At 45.5% G+C, this 16425-nt stretch overlaps 1 protein-coding gene across 1 annotated transcript; it reads left to right on the forward strand.

Annotated features, from left to right (window-relative positions):
* Window positions 1–1938: 1938 nt before the first annotated feature.
* On the forward strand, window positions 1939–12470 carry LOC147653137 (uncharacterized). Its single transcript, XM_086889305.1, has 14 exons — window positions 1939–2608; window positions 2825–2976; window positions 3451–3562; window positions 4341–4411; window positions 5255–5349; window positions 5760–5814; window positions 6328–6431; window positions 6843–7007; window positions 7413–7467; window positions 7843–7946; window positions 8366–9113; window positions 10134–10278; window positions 11804–11858; window positions 12176–12470. Exons 2-11 carry the CDS (start codon window positions 2968–2970, stop codon window positions 8652–8654), a joined length of 1059 nt encoding a protein of 352 aa, XP_086745431.1. The 5' UTR covers window positions 1939–2608; window positions 2825–2967; the 3' UTR covers window positions 8655–9113; window positions 10134–10278; window positions 11804–11858; window positions 12176–12470.
* The last annotated feature ends 3955 nt before the right edge of the window (window positions 12471–16425 follow it).

Consider the following 16425-nt stretch of genomic DNA (forward strand, 5'->3'; position numbering starts at 1 on the left):
GATGAAGTTGGTTCCTGACTTGGAGCTGTTAGCAGCACACTGTGTTGTACCAACATTTCCTTCAATTACAGCAGTTTAATCCAAAGTTACATTGAAGAGAAATGCAATTGTCCAGAGATCTAATAATTGGACATAAGAGAGGAGAGAAAATGACTTCTGTTATATAAAAGTAAAAAAGAGGCAAAGGCAGATCTCAGGTCAACAATGCAACAGGAAATTCGTTGTGCCATGAAACAGAAAACTCAGATGACCAAACTGAACTAAGTCCTCTAGGTGTTAAAATCTGGTTATCTGTGTGGACATGCGTCCTTAATTTGGGTTTTTCATTTTTGTCTCGATTGTGTGATTTACCTGCATCCTCAGTCATACTTCAAGATGTCTTAGTATTGCCATGTTTAGGCAGAGGTAGTAATAAACAAGGTTCATTGTAGCCGCTAATTCTGATTTGGTTTGATCTTCATAAAAGAAACTAAAACATTAGTATTAGCCTGATAAAGTGATCTTTTGATTTTTCCTATTCATGAAAACTACTTGAGTTGTCAAAAGTACTCCAAGATAACACTTCCACAGACACACATCAAATGATGTACTTAAAGGCTGGCCATAAGTTTTAGACGAATGTTTTCTGTTTCTCATTATTGCCAGACTTTGAACTTCCTGGTGGATGCAATGACAGTAAGCAGAAATGTCTTTTTAAATAGCTATATTCGTAGGTGACCTGCTATGCTAGGTATTTACACTGAAAAGAGCATTTAAAGAAAGCATTTATGGTCAAGTAAATTTGATCTTAATTAACCTGCAATGAAATGGCACTCAGTTGATTTTATAAGAAATTGAAACCGATGTTGGTTTGGCTCAACAGCATCAGCTGAGGCAATTTTCTTTTAAAATTTTGTTGTTTTAAAATTTGTTTTTGATCTTGGTGCATAGTTGTCAGCAGAAGGAAAAGCACATTTTCAGCTCATTCCATCATTGATCTGGAGGCATAGAAAAATTGGGGATTTTTTGAGCTTCAGAAGCCCAGAACAGAGACACAGCATATTTGCATTGTCCATTTCTCATATTCAGTGCTTTGGCACCCATCCAAGGAGCTTAATTATTCGTATATTAAATGTATTGTTGGAATTGCTTTAGCATCTTAGTATTTTTATATAAAGCATTGAATCTCCTTTAGGGTTTTTTCAAACAATGGAAGAGTCATCCCCACCCATTCTCCAACACTTGATACCTAATTACCCAAAAGGATGAATTGTAGTAAGTGGGAATGTTTTGTAAGAAATGAGGCTCCTCGTGTAGAGAACGAGCTGAACATATCCTTGTGCTCATCTCCACAGCACAGGATCAATTTCCACCGTTCTCCCCACACCAGAGGGCACCCAACCAAAGCGACCAGGGGCTGAGAAGCATTCCTGCATCTGGCAGGGCTCAGATGGCTTCCCTGGTGCTCTCAGGAGCCCCAGCCCATCACTCTCAACACAGGCCTCATGGCAGAGTGGCTAGAAGGAAAACTGATTATTAATTCTGCTTTTTTTGCTGTGGCACCTTGGAGAGCAGAGCAGGTCCTCAGGAGGGAAGGTGCTGTCCCTGGGAGCAGAACAAACCTCCTCAGCCCTGTTGGGAAATTCTAGTAGAGGAGTAGTTCAACACCTGACAAAGTCAAGATTTCAGAGACTTGAAATAAGGATCTGAATGGTTAGATAGTTGGAACAGTTTGAGAAAAACAAAAACTCCAACAAACTTGGATTCTGTGTTAATTGCTATTTACTCGGGGTCAAGTTAAAGCAGTCCCATTAGATATAAAACAGCCAGAGACCAATAAAGCTGGAGGAGGAAGGTTAAGGAAGGGTTTAAATTTCTTTTTGCTTTGGGGAGGTGTGTTTTGTTGTGGGTTCTTTGGGCACAAGAAGGCTCCAGTGATGCTCAGGTGCCTGAGGGTGAAGGTGGCGGGAGGCGCAGCTGTGCCCGTGAGGCCGCGTGTGCGGAGCTGTGTCCAGCTGGGCCCAGCAGGAGCGGGATGTGCCTGTGGAGCAGGGCTGGAGGCGGCCCTGGGGATGTGTGGAGGCCTGGGGCAGCTGTCCCGTGCAGCCAGGCTGGGAGAGCCGGGGCTGTGCAGCCGGGAGAGAAGCAGGGGCGGGGGAGGCCTGACTGTGGCCTTCCAGTGCCCAGAGGGGGCAGAGAGCCATGGGGGAAGGGGAAGGTTGGGATCAGATGTTTGCAAGAGCTAGGAGGGTGCTGAGCCAGTGCAACAGGCTGCCCAGAGAAGCTGTGGATGCCCTGTCCCTGCAAGGTTCCACGCCAGGCAGGACAGGGCCCTGAGCACCGCGATGGAGCCAGCGGCAGCAGAACCAGGCCATGGCTGCGGTGCCTCCATGGCCTTCTGGAACTCCATGGGTGAGCAAAGCGCAGCCCCATTACCTGGGCATGGAATGTTGGCACCGGTTGCCAGGGGCACTCCTGCTCCCAAGGTTCTGTTGACACGGAGTCTCTTGAGCCAGTTGACGGATTCTCTGCTGCGCAGCAGACGTGGAGTGTCCGTCTTCTCCATGTCAGCTGCGAATAGAGAGCCGTGTGCTGAATTTGCCAGCCAAACTCTGCAGTGACTGTACAGGTGAGTGCAGACAACTCCTGAAAAGCTGAGTGTCATGCTGAGGGGCTGGTCTGGGCTGCAGCATGGGCTGCAGGTGGGCTCAAGTGCCAGAGTCAGGGACTTCCCACCTAGCTTTGAACAGGAACAAAAGACTTGGCAATGGGAGTCTTGGGGCATGCGGGTATTCAAGAAAATTGGCATTCCAAATAGATAATCTCTCCTGTACTTTTCTGACAGGTTTGGAACAGCAGTTTTCAGTCACACCAAATAATCGGCAGTGGGCTACCCAAAGGAGTCAAAGGGATTGATCCCATCCCTGAGGTTCCTTTTTTTGTGTTGGTCCCACTTCCTTTGCCGGTACCTTTAGATCCAAAAACACCATGAGCTCCGTAAGTACATTGCTACTCAATGCTGATCTGAATCTTGAAACATTTTATGGGGTACTTCTAGGAAGTATTTCAAGAGTTTGTAGCAAAAGGACAAGAATGGAAACCTTTGAAAATTTCATGCAACTGGATGTTCTGGAATACTGAAAGTTTTGGATGTCTGTGGGTGTTAGCAGTAATTCAAAATGGCTTACAGTGTGAGCAACAGCCTGCTAGAATTGGGAACTGCTCTCCTCATTTTCAAGGGATTGGGACAGGCTCTTTCTTGGTGAGGCACCCTGTCGGAGTTCAGGGCTGATGTCTTTGCTCTGAGGAGATGCACTTAGGTGGGAATGACCCATAGCACCATTGGATGCATATTGCAGCCTTTGCAGGAGTGTTTTGTGTATCCTTGTGTGCTGTCATTGGGGTGGCAAAAACCAAGTGCCATGTTCATATTAGTGCCACAGAAAATGCTAAGGCTTTGTTCTCTCTCAGGGTCAGCGAAAGCGCCCTGGAGAGGCGCTGGATTCTACCCCAGCTCAGAAACGGAGCAGGCTGCTGCCCTCCAGAGCTGGTGGAACCTTGGAGACAGAGCCAAGAGAGGCTGGTAAGAACAGAAACTGCTTCTGGAGGCTTGGAGTTCATTTGAATGGGTGCTTTTGCCAGTTCCTAGGCCCTTTCCTGGGGAGGAAGGGAAACTTGGGCTTGAGGAACCACCTGGTATGGCATCCCTAAACAACCAGCCCACTGACAGCTGTTTTGGTTTGTTACTGAACTCTGTCCATTGGCCTCTAGTGGGAGAGGAGCTGTGTAGCCAAGGCCCCAAGTGCTGCTCAAACACCTGAATGGGTGCCCTGATGAGCTGGCAGTGACTGCAGCTGCCACAGTGGAGGTGGCAGGCTGAGTTTGGCATCTCCCAAGCTGCACAAAGATGAAGAAAAGTTAGTCACTAGCTGGGGCCCATTCTTCAGGGGAGCACAGACAGCATGGTAATGTAAAATTAGCATCCCCCATAGATTTGGTGGTTTTTTTCTCCTGTGTGCTAAACATTCCCCTATGCGAGAGGAATGATCTGTTGGTGTGCACCTCCCGTAAGCTGTTGTCATCCAACAGAACTTGTGAGGAGTTCAGGTGCTCTTCCTCTTGTTTTGTCCCTTCAGGGCACAGGGCAATGCTCAGCAGGACACATGAGGCAATGCACAGAGGACCATGCTCCCTCTGGACTGCTGAGGGCAAAGCTTGAGTGAAATGTTGGACCCATTCCTGAACAAAAGACACCTTGGGCACAGGGAATCCTAGCACAGTCTGTTCCACAGTGGCAGCCCATTGCATTCCTCTGCAATCTTTGACCTCACTTCTAACCTTCTCTTTTTCAACTGCTGAAGAAGTCATAGATCTCACAGGAGATTCTCCGCAGCCTGAAGTCATCACCATCAGCGATGATGAATCTCCTGTGGTAAGTAGTGACTGGCACACTCCTCTCCATGTTGCATCCATAGGAATTTTCTTGCCCTCTTCAATTTTACTAAGTCCTCTGGCCTCAAAGGTTGAAAGATGGCTCTGATTTAGCACTTTAGACACAGTTCCCAGTCAACCTCAAACACACTCACAAACACATCAGCATGCCTGAGGATCAGTTGCAGGGAGTGGATGAACAACCTAAAAGAGGATGTTGCTTCAGTGATTCAAAAGAGAGCAGAGGAAGTCTTTGATTTGAAGAAGTGTTTTAGCTGCAGCATCAGTTTAAGGTCCCCCTGTCACTGAGGTGTCAAAAGCAACTGCAGCTGACTGGGGTACACACTAATTCTCTTTCTTATTCCCCTAAGTCTTTAAAAGGGGCATATTTGGGATTTTTTCTTTTTACCCTACTATTTTGAAAGACTATGCTTTGATGCAGCCCTCAGAGCACTGTGTCTGCTCAAATCTGGGATGCCTCTACTGCTGTGCAAAGCAGACACATGCAGCAAACATTGCATGGCAGTTATATCCTGACAGGGTTGTTCCTGAACCTATACAAAGAAAAGGCCCCAAATTTCACAACAGACTTTGCATGACCCAGCTCCACTTACACCAAACACCAGAGCAGGTTTGGGTCTAGGGGTTTTTTTCTATTCAGTAGCTGTTCCTATAAAAAGTAGTGCTCAGGCTATCACAGGTGAACTTGCCAGTTGGAGGGAGAAAGAGGCAAAGAAACAGCTCTGGCCCAAATCCAATTAGGGAACTGAAACGGGGGAGCAGGAAGGGTCAAGTTCCACTGCTTCCTAAGTGTGTCCATTTCTACCCCGTTCTACCCCTGCAGCAGAGCCCGCAGCAGCCACGTCTTTCCAGGGCCTCGGAGAATTCACCTGAGCCACTGGAAAGGAACGATGGAGAGGAACCAAGAGAAGATGATGGGTATGTGAGAGAGAAAGTGTCTATTAAAACTCTGATTTCATATATGTGGTAGAAAGAGGTTTTTGCCAAGCCGTAGGGTTCTGCAAAACTCTGTGCAAATACTTCAGACCTGGAATATAGTGGTCTGCCTGGAGGAGAATTAAAAGAAACCCAGCAAAATCCAGCAGAAACCTTCCTTCCCTGTTTGTGAAGCCACAATTGAATTTAAGAAAGCTACTTGACATGCTGAAATGCTTGCAGTACATAAAAATTCTTGCAATGATGGTGTTTCTGGGCGAGAATGCTTCTTATTCAGAACAGGGGATGTTTTGAGTACCAACATTTTCTTTGTTGGTAACCCTTGGTGGCCAGTGAAAGAAATGGCTGTGCATTTAAATGACTGTATGTTCTTTTGGTTCTCCTCTCTCTAGTGATTGGCTGCTGTTTGAATTTGATCCTCCATATTGGTCGGATGAGGACTCCCAGGTGAGGATGCACATGTTCTTGTCCTGCTCTGTGGGAGGGAAAGGGGCAGAGGGGGAGCTGCACAACTCACTTGTCTTAGGTGGGTGCCACGGGCAGCTGGCTGGAAGCACAGCCCTTGCTGGGAAGCTCCAAGTTGTCCATTCCTGCAAGTCCCTCCTTGCTGGTGTCCATAGAGGGAGGAGCCCTTGCCAGGATGGCACTGGCAGAGCTGTGTGTTCCTTGTAGTTCTTACATTGACTGACTGACTGCACATACTCCAAGTCCTGTTTGCCTGGGGCCAATAGAGCAGCAAACTGGAATTCCTTCCTCCCAATGCCTGGTATGCTTTCCATTCTTCAGCATCTGGTCATACAGCAGGAAGTATTTAGAGCTGTGACTGCAGAAGTTGCCCTTTTTGGGGCTAAGGCAAAGAAAAGGTTCTAGCCCAAATCCAATCAGGGAACTGTAAAGGGGAAGTAGGACAGAGTTGATTTGAGTGGCTTCTAATTTGCCTCCGTTTTTACCCCACTGCAGTACAGAGAGCAGAACCAGCAGCACTCTCAGCTTTCCAGATTAGCTGAGAATTCAGCTGGGCCCCTGACAACTCCTGATGAAGAGGAACCAAGAGTTAATGATGGGTATGTGAGAGTAAAATGTCTCTCTAGATTCTAATTTCTGGTAGATGGTAAGAACAGGTTTTTCTACACTTCCGGCTTCTACTCAAGTCTGTGCAGAAACTTCTGACTTGGAATATAGTGACCTATCTGTCAAAGAAGCAAGTAAAAGAATCAAAAAAACCCCATAGCAAAATCCAGATGAAACCTTTCTTTTCCTTTCATTAAGTCATGGTTGAATATTTATTCCAGTATGGCTCGCTATAAGTTTCAAATGCTTACAGTACATAGCAGCTGGGGGAACAACTGTGGTGCTGGGCTGGGATGTTGCTAGAACAGAATAGGTGTTACCTGTTGGTAAGCCTTGGTGCCCAGGGAAATTCTTGGCTTTGTGTTGAAATGGCTGCATGTTCTTTCTGGTTCTGTTCCCTCTAGGGCACAGCCAGCAGATCCTGCTAGTCCTCTGACTACGGAGGATGACAACTCAGAGGAGCAGGACAGGGAGCTGAGTCAGCTGCACTCACAGGATTCCAGGGAGGCAGAGAATTCAGCTGAGCTCTGGCCAAGTGATGATGAGGAGGAATCACGAGACAACGATGAGTATGTAACAGATGATGTGTCTCCCCAAAGTGTCATTGCTGACATAGGGCAGACACAGGGTTTTGCCAAGCTTTTGCATTCTGCTTGATTCTGTGGGAAGGAATCTGATTTGAACCATAGTGTCCAGTCTGGAAGGCAACTAATGGGAAAAAACCCCTAAAGCCCAGCAAAATCCAGGAGAAACATTTCTTCTCCATTCAGGAAGTCATTATTGAATGTTTCTTTACATTATGTGTTGTGATACTCTGATATGCTTGCAGTCCATTAAAGCTCTTGCACTGACTGTGTTTCTGGCATGGGATGTTGCTAAATCAGAATAAGGGATTGTTTCAATTTCTGCCATTTTCTATCTCTATGCACTGTGAAATTGATGGCTGCATGTTCTTCTGGTCCTTCTCCCTCTAGTGCATGGTCAGCAAGTCTCATCAGTCCTCCAAGTCCTGAGGATGACAACGCAGAGGTGAGGATCCACAGCCCTTGCTGGGAAGCTCCAACTTGCCCATATCCTGCCAGTCCCTCCTTGCTGGTGTCCATAGAGGGAGGAGCCCCTGCCAGGATGGCACTGGCAGACCCATGTGTTTTTTATAGTTCTAGCACTGACTGACAGACTGCACATACTCCAAGTCCTGTTTGCCTGGGGCCAATAGAGCAGCAAACATTTTGCCCCAAATTCCTGTGCCTGTGCTTTCCATTTCTCAGCAGCTGCTCATCCAACGCCAAGTGTTTAGGGCTAATGAGGGAAAGGAAGGTTCTAGCCCAAATCCTGTTAGGGAACTGAAATGGGGAAGCAGGATGGGGAGCTTCATAATCTCTCTCCTTTTTTACCCCATTGCAGGACTGGGAGGAGAGCCAGCAGTATCCATCTGATTCCAGATCAGATGAGAATTCAAACCCAGTGCTGGCAGGCAGACTTCAACAGGAGCCAAGAGATCTAGAATTGTATGTGACAGATAAAGGGTCTCTCCAAAGTGTAATTTCTGATGCCATTTCCGTGTAGACACAGGTTTTTGCCAATCTTTTGGCTTCTACTTGATTCTGTTTGGAGAATTCTGACTTGGATCATAGTGGCCTGTCAGGAAGAGAAGGAATGGAAAAAACCCCTAAAACTGGCAAATTGCAGGAGAAATATTTCCTCTCTGTCAGGAAGTCATTATTGTAATGTTTCTTACCTTATGGACTGTGATACACTGAAATGCTTGCCGAACATAAAAGCTCTTGCACTTGATTGTGTTTCTCAGCTGGGATGTTGCTAAATTAGAATATAGGGTTACTTCAAGTTCTGCAATTCTATGTCTTGGTAACCCTCTGTGCTGAGTGAAATTGATGGCTGCATGTTCTTCTGATTCTGCTCCCTCTAGTGCACTGCCAGGAGGTCCCATTAGTCCCATTAATTGGGAGGATGACAACGCAGAGGTGAGGACCCACATGTTGTTGTCATTTCTGATTTGTGGGAGGGGAAGGGATAAAGAAGTGCTGCACAACTCACTTGTCTTAGGTGGGTGCCACGGGCAGCTGGCTGGAAGCACAGCCCTTGCTGGGAAGCTCCAAGTTGTCCATTCCTGCAAGTCCCTCCTTGCTGGTGTCCATAGAGGGAGAAGCCCTTGCCAGGATGGACCTGGCAGATCCATGTGTTTCTTGGAATTCTAGCACTGACTGATAGAGTTCTTTATTCACAATGCCTGTTGTGGTTTCCTTTCTTCAGCAGCTCTTTCATCTAACATGAAGTGCTTAGAGTTAAAATAGCAGAATTTGCCAGTTTAAAAGAGAACAAGGGAAAGAAACAGCTCCAGCCCAAATTGCATTAGGGCACAGGAAGAGGGGAGGAGGGAGGAGGGTTTTCAGGTGGTTCCTAAGCTATCTCTGTTTGTACCCTGTTGAGAGCAGAATCAGCAGCAGCCACTTGGTTGTTTTCAGGGCAGCAGCTGTTTGTGCTCCTGCTTTGAATGTTCTTAAGCCAACTTGGAGGGTGATAGTCTAGCCTTCCTCACTCCTCTACTAGAACTGCTTTCTGAGCTGAGGTTTGCATGCAGCACAGGGGGCTCACCCAATCTAATTGTATTTTCTTTTCTTTCCCTTCTCATGTGCATCAATGGAAGTTTCCTGAAGGTGAGTTGATGTTTGACACTTGGTAATGTACTTTTATCTAGAATGTAATCATGACTTTTATTCTTTTCCAAGAACCTGGAGCAGCAGGGCTTGAAAGTGCTTTTAGGAAAAGGCACAGGACAGGCTCAAGCTGCTAGCCAGTGTCTTAGAGAATGGATGCAATGTGTGTGGGCATACATGAGGATGAAATATATCAATACAAAAACATCCTTCCTTAAGAATGAAATATATCGATAACAAGAACATCCTTTCTTAAGAAATCTTTCACATGTTCTACATTTTGCATCTCATAGAACTTCATCTTCAAATTACCTTAACTCAGGAGGGACATGATGACAATGTTTAAGGGGACAATGCTCCAAGTAATTGTGTAGTTTCCAGGGACTGTCCTTGAGAATCACCTTTTTAGCTGGGTGTAGAGTGAACAAAGCAAAGGTTTTGTGTTGCTCCATAGCAGAGCAGTTGTCGTACTGTGTTAGGAACAACCAGAAGTGCAATATGACTCTCTTAGTTGCTTTGTCCAAGAGAGCAAAGTTTATTATTCCACATCTTCTTTTATAGATGTGTTCCAGAAGGTCTGAGAGGTAAAACTCTCATTGGTCCTTAAACTTACACATCACTATCATTGCTTAATTGGAACAGCACCCCTTGACTGTTTCTTGCAAGGAAACAACAAGGATTCTAAACAACACCTGCACAGATTGCTGTCCTTTACCAAGGACTGCTTGGATTTTTCATTATGCTTTCTCAGGCCAGAGTGAGAAGCTTGTGTCACTTAGTTTCACACAGACTGTGTGTTCCTGCTTGCTTTTTGCGCTTAGCATCCAGAAGTAGTCCCAATGTCTGGAAAGGTTCAGCCTTACTCTTTGGGAAAGTTGTTTATTTCAGGTTGTTTTTATCCCAGATGAACAGAGTCCATTTAAAACAGGAACCATTACTGACTATTTCTAGAACTCATTTGAAGGGTAGCTCCAGGGAGAGAGGGAATAATAGATGTAACTTCTGAAAATTCAATTACAGTGCATGGAGAAGAACAGAGAACTGCTGCACTGAACAGCCAGGAACAGGTGGATGGCTCTGCTGATGGCACAGGAGCTAATGATGCACCTGTGGCTGATGCAGCCCCTGCAGAACACGGAGCAGAGGAGCATGCTGGAAGTTCAGCGTACGTATGGCTCATGCCCTACCAAACACGGAACTTTGTGCTTTTCTTTCTTTTCTCTGTAGGAATAAGTTCTACAGCTATGCCTGCTTTATCTCTGAAGCCTTCCCTACTCTACTCATTTCCATACTTCTCCTGTGTTGCATGATTATCAAATGATACCATCTGCATTTTGGGAGAAAAAGGCAGCCCAAGGCAGAGACCACAGAACCTTAGAGATGAGAGTGGGGCTATGGCAAGGAAGGGCATTGGTCACAGCCCATAGCTCAGGATTGCATTTGCTTTTTCTGACAAGTTCTAGTAGCCACGTTAGCTATGGAAATACTTCCATTGCTAGCAATGAGGCTTGGCATCATGGGGCCAGCAGGCAGCAGCTGGGCAAATTCCAGCAGAAATTCCCTGCTGGAATGCTGCCAGCTGGCTCCCTTTCTCCTGCAGCTGGAGCCATTCTTCCCAAGGTACACTTGCACACAGGCAGCTGTGGAGGTCCTGCTTTTATGGTCAGTGCTGGATGTCACAAGCCCTGATTTCTTTGCTTCTGGCATGGAGATCTTGCAGTTCAAGTTGGCTGCCTGCACAGTAAAATCCACATTCTGCAGAACAACAGCAAAGTCCTGCTCTAGGAGCGCTCCAGCAGAATAAGAAAGAGGCAATGCATTAGGCTGATTAGATTAAACCAGGCATCTGTGTCACTAGGGAGAACAAAGCACATGAGAATTATGATGGAAGGTTTTCTAAAGTGTCTTTTTGGGGGTGAAAGGGAAAGGCATAGGTTTAAACAAAGCTGGTGTGCTTTGAGCTTTTGGGAAAGGCAATGTAGGAGAGAAACTGAGGATGGAACTTTTAGGTGTCAGGTCTTAAACATGCCACCTCAAGGGCTTTCACTATTCCTAAGCATAATGCCTTTTGTCAATGACTTTGGACATGTTTAAGTTTTGGTTGTTGGGTCTGCAGGTGAACAAATCCCACCACTTGGTTCATATAGAAAAGGAATACTCTGTCCCTTCAGTTCTCTGTTCCAGAATGGAACTGCTCTGAAAGAAGTCACTGCTGCAGCATTCAACATTGACCAAAGGCTCCTTCCTGGGGCTGGATCTTGCCAGAGCCATGTTACTCTATAGTGTTAGAACTGGCTCCTGCAATGAATATTCCGGGCTGAATAGTTCCCAGAGGACAGCTGGATGCTGTAGTTCCAAAGCTGTTCCTGATGAGCCGCTGCAAGTCCAAGTTTCCAAACACCAAGTGGCCAGTGCTAAAGACTGCTCTTACTTCAAATGCCAGAGCAGGGTGTCTGACTGCACCTTTCTCCTAGTGAAAACCAGGATGCTCTTTCCCTCGAGGCAGGGAGTGCCCAAATCCTCATTAAATGCAGGAAAGAGAGAGTTAAAGACAGCAGGCTTCTTCAAAGGAAATGGGCCAAGGCTAGTCAGTGCACTTGCATGATGAGCTGAGATTTTTAGGTATCAATAACCATTGAAGTGTGATGATATTAACAGCTGCACGTTCTTTCTGCTTCTGTTCCCTCTAGTGCAGAGCCAGGAGTTGTCATTAGCTGTCCAATTTGCATGGACTATTACTCAGAGGTAAGGATGCACCTCTTGTCATCCTTTGTGCTTTGTGGGAGGAGGAAGAAGCCAAAAGGGGAGTTGCCCAAGTCAGCTGGCTGATGTGGGCAGCTGGCTGGAAGCACAGCCCTTGCTGGGAAGCTCCACAAGTCCCTTCTTGCTGGTGAATGGAGAGGGACAAGCCCTTGCCAGGATGGCACTGGCAGATCTGTGGGTCCCCCCTGGCTTCTAACTGATTCCAGATGCTCTCAAGTCTCATTTGCCTGCTGCCAATAGAGCAGAAAACTCCAATTCTTTTCTCCCAATACATGTGGTTGTTGTTTCCTTTCTTCCAGATCATGCAAAATGGACGACAGCTTGTGACAACTGTGTGTGGCCACGTGTTCTGCAGCGCGTGCCTCCCTGCTGCCCTGGAGAACACCGGCATGTGCCCAATGTGCGGCGTGCAACTCGATCCAGGGTTGTACTTTCCTATTTATTTATGAGTGCTTCTGCTGCTCAGGGCAGTCTCAGGTGGACCTTGAAGAACAGGCGGTGCAGAGGCTTGCTTCTTTCTGTATATAGTTTTTTTCTGTACATAGTTTCATTTTTTCTGCGTTCAGTTATACATAAAGTTTTGATTGATTTAAATCTAGTCTGTCTGCTCTTCTGTGTTGGACTGTGCTGATAAACAGAGCTGTTGTTTACCAGGTGGAAATAAGGCTCTTGGTTTGAGCACTCAGAAGCTCATTCTTTTCATCACACCATAGTCACTGATTTGGGGGAAATGTGCTCATGCCATGGGCTTTGTAGTTCTTGTGGCCAACAAATAATAATTGAATAGTAATTGTGGCAAATAAAGTGTGTGTTGTACAGGGAAAAGAAACAGGTGCTCCTTGGGATGCAAGGCCTTGTACTTGTCAGGCCACAATCTGGTGGATGTTTAGGTGCAAATGTCAGTTATAGTAAAAGGTTTTAAAATCACAGAAACCTTGGGGACTTAGAAAGAAAGTTAAGCTTGGCAAGCCCTGGGAAAAGTAGGCCCTGAGACATGTTAGGCCTTGTGCTTGCTAAAGATCATGGGAAACTGCACTTGTGTAATCAATAGATGATAAATGATACAATTGTTGATGTGATTATTGCTTAAAGAAGATGAGAAACAATGTTAGGGGCTTGAGAGGGGATCATGAGAAATCCATGTTTGGGTAAAAACAATGCTTCAAATAGAACAATGTAAGTTTAATAATTAATATGTAAGATATAGAACAGAGTATAAAAACATATAGAATAGAGTATAAAAACATATAAAAACTCCAAATGAATGCGGGTCAGATTTGGGTATGTGTACCCCTGATAGCCAGAGCTCTTCAATAAAGCACCTCCATATAATCATTCTGTGACTATGTGTGTTCCTGAACACTAACATTTTGGCGACCCCAGATGGGATCTCGTGAGTGCTGCTGAGCTCGCTCACGACCCGATCACGCTCCAGCCGGCACCGAGGGATTCTCGGCGATCCCATCGGCCGTGACCGTCTCTGCTGCTCACAACGTCCCCAGGAGAGAAAGGTGTGGTGCTTTACCTGGTTTGGGTGCCTGCCAGTAAGATGCAGCGAAAGCTGTGCTTGGTTGGGCTAAAGGAATTCCTGTCGGCATTGCCCAGGCGCCGTCCGTCAGACGACTGCGAAAGCATGGCAAGTTTGGCATTTGTGGTGTATTGTAATATGGAGAAGCTTAAAGGGGTTTTGGGCAGCAATGCTCCTATTCTGGGTACTTCTCCTTTGGGGTGCTTAATAGCACATTGGAAACAAGGTAACTTTGGGGAAGAATTCCATAAGACTAAGTTAATTTCCGTGAGATCTCCCCACAGAAAAAGACCCCAGCGAACCCGTCTCGTCTGTTGGTAGCTATAACCCGCTCTTCTCTCTCCCTTTACTTTGTTTTCTTTATCTCTCCCTCTCTCTCCCTCTCCTCTATCGCATAACCCTTGTTGTTGGCACTAAAATAAAGGTGCATTATTGTTGTTGTGATTCAAACTGAAATCCCTTTGTGTCCTTTTTGCACTCTAAGATCAAACGAACCTCTCCCGACTCCCGCTTGCATTAGCCAATTGTGACATTTAAACTGGAGCCACAGACAGGATTTCTGACAGACAGAAGGGGCTGCAGGTTTTGTTGTGCAGTCTGTATTAGGGGAATGACGGCTCCAGCCGCACCCAGCCCGACACTCCCAAAAGAGTGAGCGGGGCCTAGAAAGCAAGGTGGGGGTGACTCAAATTTCCCACAAACTGCACACACCGAGGTGAAAAGCACCCCACACTCACTTCAGGGCTCTCTCTGCAGAATTTCACAGAACATCTCTTAGTGCAAAAAGCGGGGGGACTGTTGTTTTTTATTGTTGTGTGTTTGAATTTTGACTGTTTGGTGTAGCGAAGAGACAACCAGAATTGGAAACTGAAGGAGTGCCTCCCAAGCAGATTTGGTCTATTCAGCCATACAGGGAAGCAAAAAGCTGTGTGTGTGTGTGTGTATCATTTAAGTTTATACATCCCTGTAGTGATTTTCCCTTTGTAAAAATGACTGAAAAATAGCAATGCAGAACTTCTTGCTGCATTTATGCTCTGTTAGCAAAACATAATGCCAGACCTTCTCTGGGAGGGGAAGAATGGGCACTTAATAATTGGTTTAATTTGGAAAATGTGATTGATAGAGTATGTTCATTACAACATGAAACAAAATTAAAGAGGGCAAAAATAAAACTCTGCTCTGCTCAGTTTTGGGAGCTTGTTTTACAGCAGCTATAGAAACTTGCTGTGATAGATTAGCATTTAAGAAAACAAAGAGAAACACCTGAAGAAGTTAAAACTGCTGGAGGCTGGTGGGAGTTTTTCTCCCAGCCAACAACTGGCCATTTCTAAGAATTGACAGCAGTTTTGACCACTGAAAAGTGAGATCAACCTGTGAACACCACCTTGAGACATAAGCCTGAGAATTTCTTTATCAATTTGTTTCCTGGCTGTGAAAGGTAACAGAGCCCCAGCTGGCCTCCTGTTCCCCTACCCAGGCCATGTGGCCCGTGCAGGGGCTGGGCTGGGCCTGCCGCGGCTCCCGGCCGGGAGATGGGGCCTGCGGGGCTTGCCCCGGGCTCTGGCCGGGCCAGGCCGGTCCCTGGCTCGGCTGCAGTTTTGTTTTTGCTGGGACTGAATTCATCAGAGACTGCCGAGTAAGGAAAGCAAAAAGCTCTTGACCTGCAGGGTGCTGAGACAGTGACCACACTCTCCAGAGCAGCCATGAAGAATCTTCCATTGCAGACAGCTCCAGCTGCTGCTCCAGCAGAGATCACAGAACCATCTACAAAGCCTGGGCAAGATTTTAAGCCTTTCATTACCCAGATGAGACTTGCAGATTAATCCTTTTGTTCCAGAGAACGAAAAAGAGACTAATCAACATGTAAAGAGACTTTATAAGCTATCAGAGATAGTGAGGAAAAGAATTAAGCTTTAGAAGAGGTAGAGAATAAGGAGATGCTTTATTAAGCTGAAATATTTTTCTGTTAAAGCTATGGAGATGGACAATAGTGTTCTGAAAAAACTCCTTTAATTCATGACAGAGTATATTGGGAGGAGTAGAGTGTTCAAAGTGTGAATTTTGAACAAAAGGTGGAGTAATTGTGATAGAGTGAGATGCTGGAACAGAGGGGGGAGAAGTAATAGTTGAATATTTGAGGCCTTGAGAGGCAACAAGAAAACTTCTGTTTCCAGAAAAGCTCACAGAGACAGATGAAGAGAACTTTTGCCTTTGAATAACTCATCCTTAAAAATGACAGCCCTAGACTCATTCGACCCATAACACACCTCAGAGTGATGGGAAATGGGAGGAGAAAATCTGAAGGCAGATTTTTCCGAGCAGCTGGCATCAGAGAAATAGAAAGTTATAACAGAAATAGTTTTCTTCTAAGAAACTCCATAGATTAGCAGAAGAAGACTCCTGTTTCTCTACAAAGACCGATAAAAAGGCTCTAGCAAGGATTAGGACTGTTTTAAACACCAGAGTTCCACAGTTTTTTCTCTGTGTTGTCATGTAAACAAGAGAATGGTTGGGTAGTGGGGGAAAAAAGGAGTTTTCTGGAAGTTTTATTCTGGTTTTGTTATTCTTGTAGTTTTGTTAATAAACTTTTTTTATTCCTTTTAAGTTTTAAGCCTGTTTTGCTCTTATTCTAATCCATATCTCACAGCAAGAAATAAGTAAGTTTTCTAGTGATTTTTTTAGTTGCTGCTTTAAAACCACAACACTCGCTTTAAGCAAAGAAGTGACGGAAGAACTATAATAGACTCCCTTCAAAACCTAGATAAAATTTTGCAAAAACAATTAGATGAAGAAAGAAATAAGATCAGTCTGTTGCAAGCAGCCCTCCATGATAAAAATTTTAAAAATGCTGACTTGCTAAAAGAAACAGAAGAGAGGAAAACCCCTCTCATTAATCAAATTTACCCTCAAAAGGAGCTAACTTAGATTAAATTGTGGGGAACACTGGTGTCCTAGTTTGAAAAGAGTACGGGCGTCTCCCTCACGACTCAGAGACAGAATCCGTATTCCCAGTGTCTCTCA

This window comes from Cyanistes caeruleus, chromosome 5 (genome assembly GCF_971803275.1).
Source record: "Cyanistes caeruleus chromosome 5, bCyaCae1.hap1.1, whole genome shotgun sequence".
NCBI classification, from domain to species: Eukaryota; Metazoa; Chordata; class Aves; order Passeriformes; family Paridae; genus Cyanistes; species Cyanistes caeruleus.

Bases quoted from the DNA above. Each gene is read 5' to 3' on its own strand.
- LOC147653137 (XM_086889305.1), top strand. The intron at 5,350-5,759 runs GTATGTGAGAGA...TCCTCTCTCTAG, and splicing joins GAACCAAGAGAAGATGATGG to TGATTGGCTGCTGTTTGAAT. The intron at 7,468-7,842 runs GTGAGGATCCAC...ACCCCATTGCAG, and splicing joins CTGAGGATGACAACGCAGAG to GACTGGGAGGAGAGCCAGCA.